The 17,919-nt window shown below is 42.8% G+C and overlaps 1 protein-coding gene across 1 annotated transcript; it reads left to right on the top strand.

Moving 5' to 3' along the window:
- Window positions 1-9,215: 9,215 nt before the first annotated feature.
- Window positions 9,216-13,390, top strand: TXNIP (thioredoxin interacting protein). Its single transcript, XM_006730142.3, has 8 exons — window positions 9,216-9,759; window positions 10,246-10,318; window positions 10,441-10,588; window positions 10,784-10,886; window positions 11,028-11,284; window positions 11,383-11,539; window positions 11,661-11,812; window positions 11,956-13,390. Exons 1-8 carry the CDS (start codon window positions 9,510-9,512, stop codon window positions 11,989-11,991), a joined length of 1,176 nt encoding a protein of 391 aa, XP_006730205.1. The 5' UTR covers window positions 9,216-9,509; the 3' UTR covers window positions 11,992-13,390.
- Window positions 13,391-17,919: the final 4,529 nt, after the last annotated feature.

The raw sequence follows: 17,919 nt of genomic DNA, 5'->3' as shown, positions 1-17,919 counted from the left end.
TAATTTAAAAAAAAAAAAAAACAGGTAGCCCATCTTTCCCTTTTCCTTTGTTGGATCTGACAAAGGCTTAGAATGACCACAGCATCGTAAGGAATATTAGAACAGACTTGTTCTTCTAGGAAAACACAGAAAAGAAGAGGATGATGGGGCAAGGGAGAGAGAGTATTTCATGATTTTATATTCTCTTTTCTACTCCTATCACAGGGACATAGTCCTTCCTCCAGATTGTCATTCCAAAGGTCAAATACCATAGAAAGGACATTTTCCGGCTTAAAAACATCAGCCCTGCACCTCATAACTCTGTCTTTCCATTCCACCAATAGTCAGCAGATGGCGATGGTGACTAAAAAGAATTACTCAGTGGGAATGGGGCGAGTGTCCCAGAAAAAGCAATCTCATTTCTTAGATTATTAGATATGTTGGTCATTTGAGAGAAAATTCTAATAAGTATTTGATAGAATAGGCATTTCAGGAATAAGTTGGAGGTAGTGGCACGGCTGAACAAATAAATTGTTGAAATAAATTATTATATATAACCTCACAACAAAGGGTTGTTCAAGACATGGAACAATGAAAATATTCTACTTGGCTGCCACAGTGGATATTACTTACACAGCGACAGTAATGTAAACACTAACTATTGATACAACCCAAATTGTGATATAACTACTAGGAGGATGAGGTAAGAGGAAAGAGAAGGCAGATATACAACATGATGTGAAAGCTGACATTTCAAATACTATAACAAAAAAGTAAAATCTATGTCTACTATTTCTAAATTAAGAAATAAAAGAAGAAACATATCACCTAGAAATATGAAGTAAATGCCAGATAAAAAAGCTAAAAGATTTGGAAGAGACTCTATTGAATGTCTCAGTAGGAGGGCATGAGAACTGATGTTTTTTGGGTAAGCCCTAAATATTATGTGACTTTAAACTACATTATGTTACATTATTTTGATTTTTAAAAGGGAGGACATTCCCACCTTGGCCAGTCCTGAGCTTTTCCGCTTAACAAACTTGTGGCCACCTCAACCATTTCTTAGGTCCACCCAACACCTCCCTACCCACTTCACCCACATTGTATGCTTTATGGCAAATTCCTTCCCACACTTCTTCTCAAGGAAACAGATAATTTCCGTGGTCCAGTAATTACGGTTCCCAAAATCAGTGCCAGGCATCTGCACCAGCACAAAGGAAAGGAAAGAAGGCAAAGCATTAGAAAATAGAAGGTCTTCCTCAATTTTTCTGCTTACTCCCAAATCAAATTATTCATCATCCTTCCCAATAGGAAGAAATACATTACATATGTTTCCTGAGATAAAACTTGCGTGTGAATGGAGGGTGCGCTTTGAGAAAGTGAAAGAGAAATCAGGCAGGATGACTGGACTCTGCCTTCACGACAGGGCTAATGGTTTGGGAATCATTATCTGCTCTTGGTTCAAAGAACCAATATCATATCTAGCTGACACAATGTTACATTAGTTTCAGGTTTACAACATAGTGATTCGACAAGTTTATAGGTTAGTGCTATGCTCACCACAAGGGTAGTCACCATCTGTCACCATGTAACACTATTATAATATCATTGACTATATTCCCTATGCTGTACTTTTCATCCCCATGACTTATTCATTCCGTAACTGGAAGCCTGGACCTCCCACTCCCCTTCACGCATTTTGTCCATCCCCATTCCCTCCCCTCTGGTAACCATCAGTTTGTTCTCTCTATTTAAGGGCCTGTTTCTGCCTTTTTGTTTGTTCATTCTTTTGTTTTGTTTTTAGATTCCACATATAAGTGGAATCATATGGTATCTGTCTTTCTCTGTCTGACTTCTTTCACTTAGCATAATACCCTGTAGGTCCATCCATGTTGTCACTGATGGCAAGATCTCATTTTTTTAATAGCTGAGTAACATTCCATTGTATGCATATACCACATCTTCATGTAATCAGTCTTTGATACAGCACTTTTCTTCAACTCCTACCTCTGAGAAATGAGTGGTCAGATTTTTAAAAAATCAATCAGCTTCTTCAACCTGCCCTCCCACCCCATCTCACCCCAGCCAAGAATTGAAACGCCCTTTGCTAAAACTACAGCAATATTCTACTGTGGTTTTTCTCTATATGGAGGATACAGCCCTGCGCCTACCACAGCCAAGCCTACAGCCTCGAGGTGGTGTAGTGTTGGAGAACAGACAAGAACCGGAAGGATGATCCATGGGATGGGCTATCTATCTACACATTAGCTGATCAGGCTAAAATAATCCTACTGATTGATTTTGATTCTTCTTTAGAATTTTTGAAGCACCTAAATTATGCCAGGCCATAAGACAAACATGATTCCTACCTTTGGGGAACTTGGTTTAGGTGGGAAGAAATAGACAAACATAATTATAAGATAAATGATCAATATTCATAATACTTAGAAGTATGTCCAACATACTGTAGGGATACAAAGAAGGTGGCAATTAAATCTACTTGTAGAAATCAATCTTTACAAAGGAGATGAATTTTCTTTGTTTAAGGAGCAGAGACAGACTATTAGAAAGATCTTTCAGCCATAAGTCAGATGAATTTTATCCTAGCTGTGTGACCTTAGGCAAGTCACTTGAACTCTCTGAATCACAATAGTCTCTTCTGCAAAATATCTACCTGCCTATTTAGTGAGAAGCAAATGTTAATGCAATTGCTTAATAATGCACATGTATAAATAGTTCTATATACAATATAAAATGCTATTAACAAAGAAAGTATTGTTAAATGTCAGTGTGGATAAAAATAGAAAACTGGTTTAATATATAATTTCTTCCTCTGAGTCATGAATATCATATTCTTTCCTCTGATCCTTCTTCAAAGAATCATCTTCATCAGTCAGGGTTTTCAGGTCTCAGAAAAGCTTCAGTGCATTTGAGACAATTCTTGGACTAAGGATCCTGATAATACATTAGCGTACCCACTGGGTGGCAGGGCTGAGCAAATAGATTACTGAACTGTGTCAGAAAAAATTTCTCAGAAAAGAGGAAGCTGGGCTAAGCACACAATGTCCCATCTCTCTCATGTTTATAAATATCAACACAGTCCAATTTTCCCCTCAGAAAAACAAACCATCGCCTCTCACCGCCTTACTGCCCTTGCTCTGATACACGACTGGGTCATAGGCTTTGAGGAGGGACTGGTTGTATATGCTCCAGTATAGCAGAAGGAAGTGAGGTTGAAGTTTAAAGTCTAACATTGATAAGAATACTAGATTCTGATTAGTGGCATATTCTGTTCTAGAGACACACCCCAATCTACCAACTCAATTTATATTTAATAATATATTTAACCTATGAAATGTACTCTGCTAGATGCTATATAAAGAATACAAAGATAAAAGAGGACTCTCTAGGAATTCATTATCCAGGAGAGAAAAGGAAATTTACATGCAGATTTTATATGAGAAATATAAGTAACATTTGTGTCACGGAGCATTTATTTTTTTTTTAAAGACTTTATTTATTTATTTGACAGAGAGATAGAGAGCATAAGTAGGCAGAGTGGCAGGCAGAGGGAGAGGGAGAAGCAGGCTCTCCATTAAGCAGGGAGCCCGATGCGGGGCTCGATGATCTCAGGGCCCTGGGATCATGACCTGAGCTGAAGGCAGCCGCTTAACCGGCTGAGCCACCCAGGCGCCCCCATCATGGAGCATTTAAAAGAGAGTGAAATTCTACTTGGTGGTAAGGTGAAAGATGAGAGGATTGGGAATCAAGAAAAGTTTCATAGAGGAAAAGTCATTCGGCTGTCTACGAAAGAGTGGGTAGGATTTCAAAATGCAGAGATGGGGGAGGAAGGTCAGGCATTCCAGGTAAAGAGAAAAACATAACCAAAGACGCAAAGGCAGAGAAGGATGTATTTGGGGAACATGGAGTACTCAGGTTTGGCTGAGGTATAGGGTACATATATGAGGAAGTAGTGGCAGATGGGACTGGAAAGTTTGGTTAAGGACAATTTGTGAAGTCTTTAAAGGCCAGGTTGAAGCATTTGGATTTGATTCAGTAATCAATGGGTTTTGGAGCATCACAGGAACAGACAGGAATTCAGTCGTGTTAGATTATCTGATTGTGGTCTATAGATTATAGCAGAAAGATCAGTTACAAGGTATTAAAATAATCTAGGCAAAAGTAACAAGGACATGAATCAGATTGCTGGCAGTGGAATAATAAATAAGAGGTAAATTCTAGAAACGCTGGAAAGATGGCCTCTACAGAATTTGGCAATTGATTGGATGTGGGGAATGTCATAGAGGAAGGAATCAAAAGCAATTCCTGGATTTTAAGTCTTGATAATTGGGGGAATGTATAATGGTTCCATTAAAAGAAACAAAGGGAAGAACTGAGTTTGAACACAGGTGGAAGATTATGAATTCTATACTGGACAAGTTGAATTTGAGATGCCAGCTGAAACTTTGGAAACAGGCTAAAGGCATAATATAAATTTTACATAAGGGATGTACAGATGGGCAAACTGAACAGCAAAGCTTAAAGGAAAAAAAGAAGAGGGCCAAGGACAAGTCCTCGAGAAAAGCTTTTGGGAGCAGAGAAAAAAGAAATTGCCAGAAAAGGAGAAAGTCCAAAAGTCAAGATGAATGTCTAAATTTTAAAAAGATGGCAGTTTTCAAATTATATAGGAGCCAATGGGAATAAGGCCAAAAAAGCACTCTGGTTTCCTCTGGAAACCTTGAAGAAAACCATTCTAGTGGTAGCAGAAGCCAGACTACAAAGGGACAAATTCAGTCAACGCAGAAAGCTGGTATAAGTTATTCTCTTAAGAAATTTAATAGTAAAGGAAAGAAAACAGAAGAGTGATAGCATGAGAAGGGAAATACATTTTTTAATATAATAAGGCAATTTTAAGAAGTATCTTAATAAGTCTACAGTCGTTCTGAACAAATTAATTTACCTCCTCTCCCCATCTCTCCCTGAAGTTGGGCAACTCCTAGATGTCCATTCTTTCTTCCACATGGTAGAAAAATAGACTCCAATAAACATGAATGTGGGCTTCCACATAAGGTATTTTTATTTTTATTTTATTTTAATTTTTTTTTTAAAGATTTTATTTATTTGACAGCAAGAGAGGGAACACAAGCAGAGGGAGTGGGAGAGGGAGAAACAGGCTTCCCACTGAGCAGGGAGCCCGACGTGGGGCTTGATCCCAGGATCCTGGGATCATGACCTGAGCCGGAGGCAGACGTTTAATGACTGAGCCACCCAGGCGCCCCGTAGATAAGGTACTTTTAATAATTAAACCCAAACTAAAAAAACAAGAACCCTCACAAAAGCATCCTCGAGACAAGAGCTCCAGGTTAAATGTTAAGAATCCTGGGTTTGGAGAATGGCTGCACCAGTGACTAGCTGTATGTCCTAGGGCTTGGGTGGTTTTTGTGGGGTTGTGTTTTTTTTGTTTGTTGGTTTGTTGGTTTGTTTTTGGTGTTTTGTGGGGTTTTTTGTTGTTGTTTTTTGAAGACTGCTAGAGTCTGCTCTGACCCTAAAATGTTATGAATCTTGTCCTGAAGCCTTTACAGCAAGGATTAAATAAGATACAATGTATAAAAGCACTGAGAGACAGGACAACACATTAGAAGGAGTTCATACTTTAGACCAGACAAACTTGGGTTCAAGATCTTGCTCTGTTTGCAAAATCTGTGACCTCAGGCAAATTACTTAACCCTCTGAGCCTGACTTAATCAACCCTGAGTCACAGGGTTATTGTGAGAATTCAATGAAATAATCTACCTTAAATCCTTTCTGGAACAAGATGACAGATGGATTTATAAATGAAATGTCATTGAAATAATTATGTTAAGGACTTGGTCCATTATAGGTGCTCAATAAATGACAAAAAAGTCACTTCAAGCTCTAAGATGCAATACAATTATTAATATATTCTTATTAATGACTTGGAGGCATACACACAGTTGAGCAGTCTGGAATTCCACACTTCCTTTCGACTTTTATTTGCCTCTAAACTAACATTGCCTAGGGGAAAAATGGAAAAGCTGATAGGTTAGGGAAAAGGGAAGTTCACAGCGCAGAGGGGACAAAGGGATTTGTTTTGCATTAGGAACCATGAGTCTTTAGAGTTCTAAATGTTTGTCAGACCAGAAGTTAAGGAAAGAAACACAACTAGCTCTGACTCTGACTGGCAACAGAGTAGGGAGGGTACTTCTCTCCTTGAAAGCTTTGGCTTTACTCAACCAACTCCAGTAAAACAAAGGACTATCACCATTTGATTTTTATTGGCACAGAGATTGAAGAGGGTGGGGAAGGTGCAGGTAAAGATGATCTCACTCGAAAACTCCCAGGACTTAGCCTGACTTTGCTGTTCCTCCTGGACCCTTCCCCACCCCACCCCCGCACCCCCACAAGTGTTTGTACCCTGTTCTCAAGACAGGAACTTACAAGATTTTTTCTTCCTTTGATTCAGGAACTGAAAAAGAATCAGGGAGTAAGTTTGTATCAGAATGCCGGGTTATAAGGTGAAAGGTCGTAAACAACTCTGTCCAAGAGGGCTTCGTTTCAGAACATGCCTTGGCCAGGGGCCTGGTAGGCAGCGGCTTACTGCCAAAGCTAAATAGTTTTTTGGCATTTAAGGGAACCCAGACATAGCACACAGCAAACAAGTGGTCTGTACTGAGTTCTGCAAAGTGGGAAAGAAACAAACCCTGAGCCCAAAGAGGAATTTATTGTAAGAGAATTGCTTGATTTTTAAAAAGCTTAAAAAATTCAGCCCTTTATATATGTGCCCAAATAAATAAGTATCAGCAGTCTCTTTGTCTCTAACCCGTCCAGAATCACTACCACCCTGATCTATTCCTATTCACCTCTCCTTTCCTCTCAAAAACTACGTAATATCACACAGTTTAACAATACTGATTCGTATCTTTTTTTATTTTTTTTAAAGATTTTATTTATTTATTTGAGAGAGAGAGAATGAGAGAGAGCGAACACCTGAGAGGGGATAGGGTCAGAGGACGAAGCAGACTCCCTGCCGAGCAGGGAGCCCGATGCGGGACTCGATGCAGGGACTCCAGGATCATGACCTGAGCCGAAGGCAGTCGCTTAACCAACTGAGCCACCCAGGCGCGCTCATATCTTTTTTTAATGTAACCTCTACACCCAGTGTGGGGCTCAAACTTAACCCAGAGATCAAGAGTCATGTGCTCCACCAATGCAGCCAGCCAGGCACCCTTGATTCATCTATTTCTTTGTAAACATTCTGATGTTTCATATTTATGTCCACTTTCATACCCATCAAAATGAAAGTTCTCCCAGAAGTCACAATTCTGAATTTTTAAAATTACTTTGGTGAGAGTCCTACCCTACCTGCTCCTGATAATTCAGTCAATATTGTTGACTGACTAAAAAACAACTCAGGCCTTGTTGACTAAGGTTTCTAAAACAGGGTGCCACCTCAAACCCACACACCCTAAGGATCAACATGTTCCCCTTTTTGTTCCTGGGGGTTGATAAGTGTGTGTGTTTTCCAACAGAATTTGATGCCTAAGTCTTGAGCTTGCTTCATAGTGGTGCTGAGTTGTAACTTGTTAGCCTTAGGGTGTTAACCCAGCTACGCTGTATGAGGAAGAAGGATCCTCAATGGCAACGGACAGCCTTCTTTTTGCTGAGAATAGGATTTCTGTATATCTTAATGCTTATTTACTTCCTCATCTCAATCTTGGAAACACTGTCTTCCTCTTTCCAGCACAAAAAAAGAGAGAGAGAGAGAGAGAGAGATAAAAATCTTCTGACACCTCAACACAGACATAGGAAAAGCCCAGGAGTCAAAGACAAGGTTGGGGGGGGGTGGGGGAGGGGGGGAAATCCCTGTATCTCTGCAAGTTTTTCTTACTGCATTTATGACTAATTTCTCATAAGACAGCTCCTTAAGGCATCTCATGGCTAGGTTAGGGGAAAAACCTGACAGCCAAATGACAACACAGAGTGAGGAGTCAGAGTTTCTTTCAGCTTGAACATATAGTGTTTTGGTGACCCTTTTTGTCTTCTCTTTCTTCACTGGGATTTCTAAAGGACTTAGGAAAACACTTTGAGAAGATAGGAAAGCTCTTCCTTCAAACAGGAATACAGCCATCTCTCCACTGACACTTTGGTTATAAACAAGGGAACTTTTAACTAGGCTGTGAAGAGTGTGGGCGACAGATTTAGGGATGTACCTTTGATTTAGTGGATCGCAGAGGGGATGAAGACAAAAAAACAACTCAGGAGCAAAGTGAAAAGAGTGAAGCATCTTTTTTCTTTTTCTTTCCTTTCCTCAAGAAGCAGTGAGAGAGAATCAGAGCCCAGAGTACACACCTGACTGAAGAGTAATAGGTAACTGGGGTACAGAAACAAAGTGTTCCCCAGCTTTGCAGGTAGAAACTGAAGAGATGGGGGGATAAGCAACAGGATGTGAACACGCCCTATTTCCGTTCCAGAGAACAGAGTAGAGGGTACGGGGGTGAGAACAGCACAGGCACGCAGTTCCGAGCTCTGAGGGGCTAGAAAGGGAGAGCGAAGGCCGAGCAGTCCCCCATACCCGCTGTCCACTGAGGACTGAAGAGAGGTTTACAATTTGTGATAAGTTCTCCTTCCTTTCACAGTAGTTTGGGGGCTTGATAGAGACGCGGGGCAAGAGAGGGACAAGGGATCTTCCTCAACAGTAACGCCAGCGCTCCCTGGCCTCCGCCCCAATTCTGAAGTATTCTTGTTATGGGATTATTTTTCACAGGACTTAAGACTTGTGAGCCGGAAATAAACGGTCGCCTCTAAATTAATTGCACTGGCTAAGGCTAGGCACGAAATTCCCACATAAGCACATTTTCTTTTTGCCTCAAACACTGCTCCCAGCCCAGAAGCAACCGCACCCGCCCTCCGACAACCACCAACCCGCGATAAATTTGAGGGTCAGCGAGACCCCGCTTCCTTTGGGCCGGAGGGAATCCGCGCCGCAGCCCCTCCGCCCCCTCCTCCCTGCGACGCGGTGGTGCACAACAACCATTTTCCCCGCCAGGAGCACACCGTGTCCACGCGCCGCTGCGACCTCGCTGATTGGTTGGGCTCCTGGTAAACAAGGACCGGGCAGCCAATGGCGGGGCTGTGCACGAGGGCAGCACGAGCCTCCGGACCAGCGCTCGCGTGGCCCTGCTCGTCCGCGCTACTATATAAAGGACTTTCCGGTTCCTTACTTGAAACTAGCTTTGCCTCTCTTCGGCTGAAGCGTGCTGAACCGCCCCGCCGACACCCAGACCGCTCCTCCGGCTGTTGGAGGGTAGAAAAGAAAGCTGATTTTTTTTTTTTTTCTGGAACTCTTTTGGCATAACCTACAGCTTACGTTTTTCTGACATCTTTTTGAAATCTTGGTAGAGAGTTGGAAGAGTGAAATAATTTATTGCAGAGGGGTTTTTGGATTTGGAATTTTGTGGGGGTGGTTTTTTCTCCCCCGTCGATAACTGTTAAGGCAACCCAGCCCAATCATGGTGATGTTCAAGAAGATCAAATCTTTTGAGGTGGTCTTTAACGACCCTGAAAAGGTGTACGGCAGTGGGGAGAAGGTGGCCGGCCGGGTGATAGTGGAGGTGTGCGAAGTCGCTCGAGTCAAAGCTGTCAGAATCCTGGCTTGCGGAGTGGCCAAAGTCCTGTGGATGCAGGGATCCCAGCAGTGCAAACAGACCTCCGAGTACCTGCGCTACGAAGACACGCTTCTCCTGGAAGACCAGCCAACAGGTGAGTGGCGGGCTGAAAGCTGATTCCAGAAGAGGGTTGAAACGAATGATTGGAGCTCATGCTAAATATTCCACGTTGCCAGGTTGAGCAGCTGGAATTTTGTGTTGCTTCCTTTTTTAGTTTTAACTTGCAGACTGTGTCCTCAAAAAGGGGGGATTTGTACAATTTCTTAGTGTTGTGTTCTGAAGGTGATCCTGAGGGATGTTGCCTTAGCTATGTAAAGGTTTCCTGTATGCAGAAGTTAATTTTTTGTTTCCTGTTTGAGAGGATGGTAGCTTCTCTATCCTGGTTGAGCCTTTCATTATTGCAAGGCTTTGTAACTTTTTGCCCAACAAAACGCATCAGAATCTTTCCTTTAAGAACATGAGGGGTGAGAATGGGGGAGTGACGATATGCTTGCATGCTGCCCAAGAATTCCTTATTGCACAGCTGCATTTTAAGTGTAACAAGAAACCTGATGGGCTACTCTCTTTCCTTTCTCTTCAGGTGAGAATGAGATGGTGATCATGAGACCTGGAAACAAATATGAGTACAAATTCGGCTTTGAGCTTCCTCAGGGGTAGGTGTCTGCTAAATAACATCTTCGGACTTTTTTAATCTCTAAAAATTGTCCTCACCTTTGATCACTTCATATTCTTGGAAGGGATTTTTAGGTTAATTGCTTCTTTTTTCTTGACACAGGCCTTTGGGAACATCCTTCAAAGGAAAATATGGGCGTGTAGACTACTGGGTGAAGGCTTTTCTTGATCGCCCCAGCCAGCCAACTCAAGAGACCAAGAAAATCTTCGAAGTGATGGATTTAGTGGATGTCAATACTCCTGATTTAATGGTGAGCTTCATTTTAAAATTCTCTTCTTTTGGGCTTCAGGGATGATAAGGCAAGGGTCTTGGGCATCAGATTGAAGCACCCCAGGGGTGGGAGGGAAAGTTGCCTATTCTGGGTAAGGAGTGGAAAGGAAAAAGAAGCAGAGAAGTATCTCTAGAAATTCTGAAAACCTCTTTTTACCCCTATTGAACATCATAGGCCCCTGTGTCTGCTAAAAAGGAGAAGAAAGTTTCCTGCATGTTCATTCCGGATGGACAAGTGTCTGTCTCTGCCCGAATTGACAGAAAAGGATTCTGTGAAGGTAAAAACCTAGTACTTAAAGTGGTAGACTGATGAAACAGGAACTGTGGGTTTGGGAGTGAGGGCAGGGGATAGGGATAGAATAAAAGCCGTTAATTGTATTAAGCATCAGCTAATAAGTTTCCATCTTTCTCATTACTAGGTGATGAGATTTCCATCCATGCTGACTTTGAGAATACATGTTCCCGAATTGTGGTTCCCAAAGCTGCCATAGTAGCCCGCCACACTTACCTTGCCAATGGCCAAACCAAGGTGCTGACGCAGAAGTTGTCATCGGTCAGAGGCAATCATATCATCTCAGGAACCTGTGCATCATGGCGTGGCAAGAGCCTTCGGGTGCAGAAGATCAGGCCTTCTATCCTGGGCTGCAATATCCTTCGAGTTGAATACTTCTTACTGGTGAGTGGGTAGAGTCAGAGAGCGAAATTGTTCATCTTTCAAAATAGCAGTGGTTTCTCCAGACCTCTCGTCTGACAAACTACCATTTTCCTTTCTAGATCTATGTTAGTGTACCTGGCTCCAAGAAGGTCATCCTTGATCTGCCCCTGGTAATTGGTAGCAGGTCAGGTCTGAGCAGCCGGACATCCAGCATGGCCAGTCGAACGAGCTCTGAAATGAGTTGGGTAGATCTCAACATCCCCGATACCCCAGAAGGTGAGCCAGACCTACTAATGTCTTTTCTTCTCTTGGCCTCCTTGGGTTTGTGAAATTGTTATGGTCAGGCATTTCATGGCCAGACTTCTATGATAAAAACTATATTTTGTGTTTTTTCTAGCTCCTCCTTGCTATATGGATATCATTCCTGAAGATCACCGATTGGAGAGCCCCACCACTCCTCTGCTAGATGACGCTGATGGTTCCCAAGACAGCCCTATTTTTATGTATGCTCCCGAGTTCAAGTTCATGCCACCACCTACTTACACTGAGGTGAGAATTGTCATTTTATTACTGCGTTTGTTCTAAGCCTTCTATAGGAAGTTGAGTGGGAGGGATTGCTAAACTGGGTTGTTCTTTTAGTTCTTACCCAAACTAAAATGGTCGTTTCTTTCTCTTCTTGCCCCCGCCCCCAGGTGGATCCCTGCATCCTCAACAACAATGTGCAGTGAACATGTGGAAGAAAAGAAGCAGCTATACTTAACTTGTTTCTTTTGCCTCTCTTCCCTGGACTCTTACTTTTTCAGAGACTCAACAGTCTCTACCGTGGCGTATGGGTCCACCCCAGCCTCTGACTCCACAATGTAGGAGGTGATCAGCAGGCAGTCTCCTGGGCCTTATATGGTGCGCACATGTCCTCAGCCAGTGAGATATGGTGATATGGGAGTGTTTGCTGGATGGGTTTAAAAACACACTAGAAAAACTCGGGCCGTCCCATTTTCTCAGATCTTAAAAATTGAGGCATTTTAGTAGTTTGGAATAAGGGGTAGAAATGGCCTCCCCAGGTTTTTGGAGGGGATTACATCTCTTGAACTTTTGTGCCATGTGGAGCAGAGCCAATTTAATTTAGCAAACTAGGAAAACAAAAAGGAAAAAAATCATGGCCAAAATTTTGGGACAAGAAGGTTCTTAAAATCAGTGTTTGCCCTTTGTACACTTACAGAACAACAACAACAAAAAAACCTTCCAGAGCTGATTTGGTTTGAACTTTGGAGAGGGCTTCCCATGTGAATTAAAGAGAAGAAGCTCTAAGGTTGTCTTTGCTTAGAATGTACTTTAATCTGGCTTCAAGCAGTTGTAAGTGTGCCCCCACCAAAGGTCTTAAAAGCCATTTTTAGAGCCTATTGCACTGTTTTCCTGTTGGCAAATGTTTTCATGCAGGAGAATGTGTTTTCCTTTTCATGTGACTCCTTGGAATGGATTCTGAGGTGGTAATTCTTAGCACTTTAGTTCCTGTCAAATTTTGGGTGTTTTTTTTTTCCCCGTCTGATCTCAAATGTAAGCTAAAATTGGTCTACTATGTTTCTAGGGGTAAGCACAATAACAAAAAATATATACATAGTGTTATTCCTCACTTTGAGACTTCGTCCCAGTGTACAGAATTCTGTCATTCTGACACTAATTCTATGAGAAGGGTTGCTGCTATCAGCCTTGCCCACTGTGACTTCTCCACACCCAAGGAGGAACTCTAGATCAAGATGCCGCTGACCCTGTGATCAGAGCTTCCAGACATTGCCATGAGAAACGAGAGGGCAGGTCTTCACCAAAGCCCCCAGGCTCCCTTTCTGCCCAGTGTTAGGAGGCAGGGATATGACAGCCCTTTCTCACTGCAGCCCCTAGCACTTGGTCAGTCACACTCAGCCTTAGCACTTTGTTCACTGTCCTGTGTCAGAGCCCTGAGCTCTACTCTTTTCTGAGAAAGTATGTGGGCTGAAGGTGGTTTCATTTTTTTTTAATTGTTTATCTTTTTGTATGATAAAAACTATATTTTGTACTTAACCAGATATATTTTCACCCCAGTGGGGGGTATTCTTTGTAAAAAATTAAAAAATAAAGTTTTTTAATGACAAACGGCTTTGTTGTCTGTGAGATGGCGTTGAAGCTGTTAGAAAGTACGCCTGAGGGAGCTTTGCCCCTACTTCACTGTTCGGTTTTGGATACCTTGTGGGGAAAACATTACCTCTGTTACAGGACCCTAGTGATTATTGTCAGAGTGGGGGTTGGGGTGAAAAGGGAAGGAATTTGAGCTACAGTTAGTTTTAATTCCAATTAACTAAAGCTGGGGTGGGATATTCTGGTGGTATGGGCTAGTTTTCTGCACCTGTAGATACTCATGATGAAACGCCTTCAATTTTGGAGTGCATGAATCTTTTTAAAAAGACGAGCTCTTGGGGCACCTGGGTGACTCAGTCATTAGGCGTCTGCCTTCAGCTCAGGTCATGATCCCAGGGTCCTGGGATCGAGCCCCGCATCGGGCTCCCTGCTCCTCGGGAAGCCTGCTTCTCCCTCTCCCACTCCTCCTGCTTGTGTTCCCTCTCTCGCTGTGCCTCTCTCTATCAAATAAATAAAAAATCTAAAAAAATAAAATAATAAAAAGACGAGCTCTTGGGGCTGGGTGGCTCAGTCAGGAGCATGTGACTCTTGATCTCAGGGTTGTGAGTTTGAGCCCCATCTTGGGTATAGAGGTTACTTAAAAATAAGACCTTTTAGGGTGCCTGGGTGGCTCAGTTGGTTAAGCGACTGCCTTCAGCTTAGGTCATGATCCTGGAGTCCCTGGATCGAGTCCTGCATCGGGCTCCCTGCTTGGCAGGGAGTCTGCTTCTCCCTCTGACCCTCCCCCCTCTCATGTACTCATTCTCTCTCTCTCAAATAAATAAAATCTTAAAAAAAAAAAAGACCTTTTAAAAAATAAAATGAGCACTTGAGATACACAAAGATAAAATTGGAGAGGGGGTTTGAAAGGAAACGGGTATGGTTCTATTTTATAATTTGGTTTCATCCTAGGGTTTCTTCTCAGCTAAACCTGGTTTATATACAGTAAGACATAAGATGATAATTATTTAGGACTTAAGGATCTAGACTTTTGAGTATTCCTTGGAGGCAGCTACCTTCCTATTACAGTTCCTAGCAAAGAAACACATAATCATAACCCAGTGAATGTTTGCTGAATATTTAACCCCACCCTCATCCCTTAGAGTATGCTTCTGCTGTTCCTATTTCTTCCTTAGAGGGTGAGAACAATAAATGGATACCACAACTCCCCCTCTAATTGAAATTATTTTTATTATTCTCAAAGAGGTGATGAGGATGAGCAACCCTGAGACTGCGGAGGTTAATGTACTTTCTGGCTTCTGGCTTATTTAAACTTTTGCAGACAGATCTAGTCCTGGCCCTTATTTGAGGATTTGGGGGTTGGCTTTTCTGTGGACTTCCACATACTAATTCCAAACCTCAGACTCCTGGAAGTTCATAAAATCAATGTGAATTGAGCAGAAAGTGAGATTGAAAAGATTCTTTCCCACTTCAGTCTTTATGTGTCTTTCATTCTCAGGAGCTCTTCTCTGTTTTGGCTCTTTTTCTTTCCCAAGGTGTCCGGCTCTAGCTCCCTGTTGCCCTGGTGACTCTCTCCTTTACTCTTATCTCTGCTGCCTCCTTTTCTTACCTATTCAAGAGTTTAGGGGCTCCTCCCCTTTTCACTGAATTTGACCAGGAAACTAGGTCAAAGTTGACGGAAAGTTTTTTGTGCAGCTTGTTTTCCAGGGATTGGAGGGATGGAGCAAGGACATGAGCAGGCCAGAGGGCAAGAGGAAAAGATGGAGAGAAAGCCTGGCTGTTGGAGTAAAGGGCCTGGCTAATGGCACAAGATAGGAGAAGAGGATAGCAGGGAGAGGGGAGATAACTTATGCCTAAATTCTGTTAGAGATCTGATTCTCTAACAGCAAGAGCATATGCATCTCCTGATACGGGAATGCCTCAAATTCAGCACTGCCCAGTAGAACTTTCTGGGATGATGGAAATGTTCTCTAAGTTCACTAAAACAGTAGCCATTAGCCTCACGTGGCAATTGAGCTCTGAAATGTGGTGGTGTGACTGATGAACTGAATTTTTATTTTTGTTTAATTTAAATTTAATTAGCTCCTTGTGAAACTAGTGATGGTCATATTGAACAGGGTAGCAAAATATGGGAAGGAAGGAAGCTATTTGCTCAGAGGAAACTCATCCTTCCCCTAGACCACAAAAGGCTCCACTCAGACGTCCTTTTACTTTCCACACACAGCTTCTACCTTATTCAGGACATTTTCTGCATATAGGCTCCTTTAAGTACACTTCCTTGGGTACTGGCCCAGCTGTTTCCCCACTTAACTGGGTAGATTTGGGGCCACCCTTTCCCGTGCTCTTTTCATATGCCTTTTAATTTTTTTTTAATGTTTTATTCATTTATTCATGAGAGTCAGAGAGAGAGAGAGAGGCAGAGGCAGAGGGAGAAGCAGACTCCTCACCTAGCAGGGATCCCGATGCGGGACTCGATCCCAGGACCCCAGGATCATGACCTGAGCCGAAGGCAGACGCCCAACCATCTGAGCCACCCAGGTGCCCCATATGCCTTTTAATTTTTAAAGAGCCAAAATCTACATGTACAGCCATTAGAGGAGATCCAGTTCTTAGTATCATTTACTCATTAGGTCCAATCTGGTATATGAAGATCTGAGAGAAGACAGCAAGAAAACAAGCTAAAGGGTGAAAAGAACTAGAAAAGGTAAAATAAACAAGAAAAGGGCAGGTACTTCCACAACTAGGGTCCTTGGCTACCTTGATTCCCCTGAACAGACTAAAAATACAAGGGTGTGATTTGGGTTGAGCCTCTGGGAGGGAGAAGTGTGGAAAGATCTGTCCGAGCACTTGGTCAACAGAAATAATCATGTAGGAGCTGAAGGGTATGGAATGGGGTGAAGGAGTGTGTTTTGCCCAGTTCTCTCAACAGCCTACAGACCCCTTCCTAGCGCTTTCCTTGGATTATCTATCTCTAGGTAATGGAATACATGAGGTAGATATGGAAAATATTTTACTGACCCTCCGATGGCTGGAACCCCTGTCCCAAGCACTCTGACCTCAATAGTTCTGGACTAGAAAAGCAGACATTTTTGTCTCATTCTCTATTCTTACCCCTCATCCACCTCCATTTCCAAAGTTGAAAACCACCCTGCAGAGGGGCTGCAGATCCAGGGCTGTAAGTCCTGGCCCAATAGGTGAGTCTAGAGCCTAGAAAAAGTTCAGAGATCAGCCTTTCCTATACTATTAAGGAGAAATAATATAGTGTGGAGTCAAACTATCTAAACCCCAATCCTAATTCCACCATTTAACAGGATGTTCAAGCTTGGGCAACTTGTTTAAGCCTTCAGAGCTACAGTTTGATATATGTGAAATGGGGGATGATAATAATAATACCTACCTCAGAAGACTGTTGTGAGGGTTTTAAAAATAAATGTGAAGTGTTAGAACAATGGCAAACAAGTGCTTGTTATCTAAAATAAAAGAGGAGGCCTATCCACCATCACCTTGACTAGTTCAGTTCCAGGCATGTCTCCAAAATTGTTCTTCCTCTGTGACCTAGCAGAAGTAGGGCCATTCTCTCTCTGCTCCTCTTGATTCCCTTCCTGTGTTAAGGGAACAAAACAGTCTGAGAAGTCCATGTATGGCAGCTGACTCAGCCTGGAGTTGATTGTGGTAGGGGAGGGGTCGGGACTCCCATCTCCAGACCAGGACAGGCCCTCCGCACACTGCCAGCATCTCACGGTATAGCTCAGGGAGCACTAGGGTTTTCTCTTTCATACTCCCAGAGTGCTTCACAGGCCTCTGGATTAACCCTGTCACCCTCTGGAAATTAAATGAGCTGTCTTAATTTTTCAGTATACAACTTCAGGGGAAAGCTCCCCACCACTGAGAGTCATAAGCTGGGGAGCAGGGAATGCTGGGCAGACGATGTGACACTGCAAAGAACTCTCAGACTCCTTATTTGAAGGTAATGCATCTCATTTGATTTTCTTTCCTGCAGTGGACTAGACCGAGCGGCACAAAAGCTAGTGGTGAGCCCTTTGTTGAGGCCCAGTTTAGTTGATTTCGGCCATTTCTGTCCTGTCTTGACCTTTCCCTTGGCTTGACCCTGCTGTATTCTTTCCTGGGCCCTTTCTGTAAGGAGAAAAGAACGAACAGACTCTGAAGGCTGGGATTTTTCTGACTCCCAGCTGATTGGTCATCTCTAGGCAACAGGAGTGATGGGAGGAGGAGGAGAACAGAAAAAGCGTGGGTCCAGGATTGTGGCTCTGATGTGCCTTGGGTCCTGGGGTGTCAAGCAAGGTCCATTCTCCTTCTTTGTTGGGGTGATGGAGGTGCTAACTACCTCTCTAAGTCAATCAAACGGTTGGTAAACAGGTTCTTGGAAATGTCCTGGCAGGGCTGGGTGCCCAGCTTGGATATTTTTAACTTTCTGGACAGATGGACAGAAGGATTTCAGTTGTTGGGAGGGGAGGTGGGGGTCAGGGGTGTGAGAGTTATGTTTCCCTTATACGGTTCTGTGGCTGAAGACCCTCCTTCTCCACTTC

The sequence above is a fragment of the Leptonychotes weddellii genome, chromosome 4 (genome assembly GCF_054177405.1).
Source record: "Leptonychotes weddellii isolate Sample4059 chromosome 4, ASM5417740v2, whole genome shotgun sequence".
NCBI lineage: Eukaryota > Metazoa > Chordata > Mammalia > Carnivora > Phocidae > Leptonychotes > Leptonychotes weddellii.
The sequence above is the reverse complement of the archived record's forward strand: the minus strand, read 5'-3'. Positions and strand labels throughout refer to the sequence as shown.

Excerpts from the sequence above, each read along its gene's own strand:
- TXNIP (XM_006730142.3), top strand. The coding sequence starts at position 9,510 with ATGGTGATGTTCAAGAAGATCAAATCTTTTGAGGTGGTCTTTAACGAC. Across the intron at positions 10,319-10,440 it reads GGCTTTGAGCTTCCTCAGGG|GCCTTTGGGAACATCCTTCA; the intron begins GTAGGTGTCTGC and ends TTCTTGACACAG. Across the intron at positions 11,285-11,382 it reads GAGTTGAATACTTCTTACTG|ATCTATGTTAGTGTACCTGG; the intron begins GTGAGTGGGTAG and ends TTTCCTTTCTAG.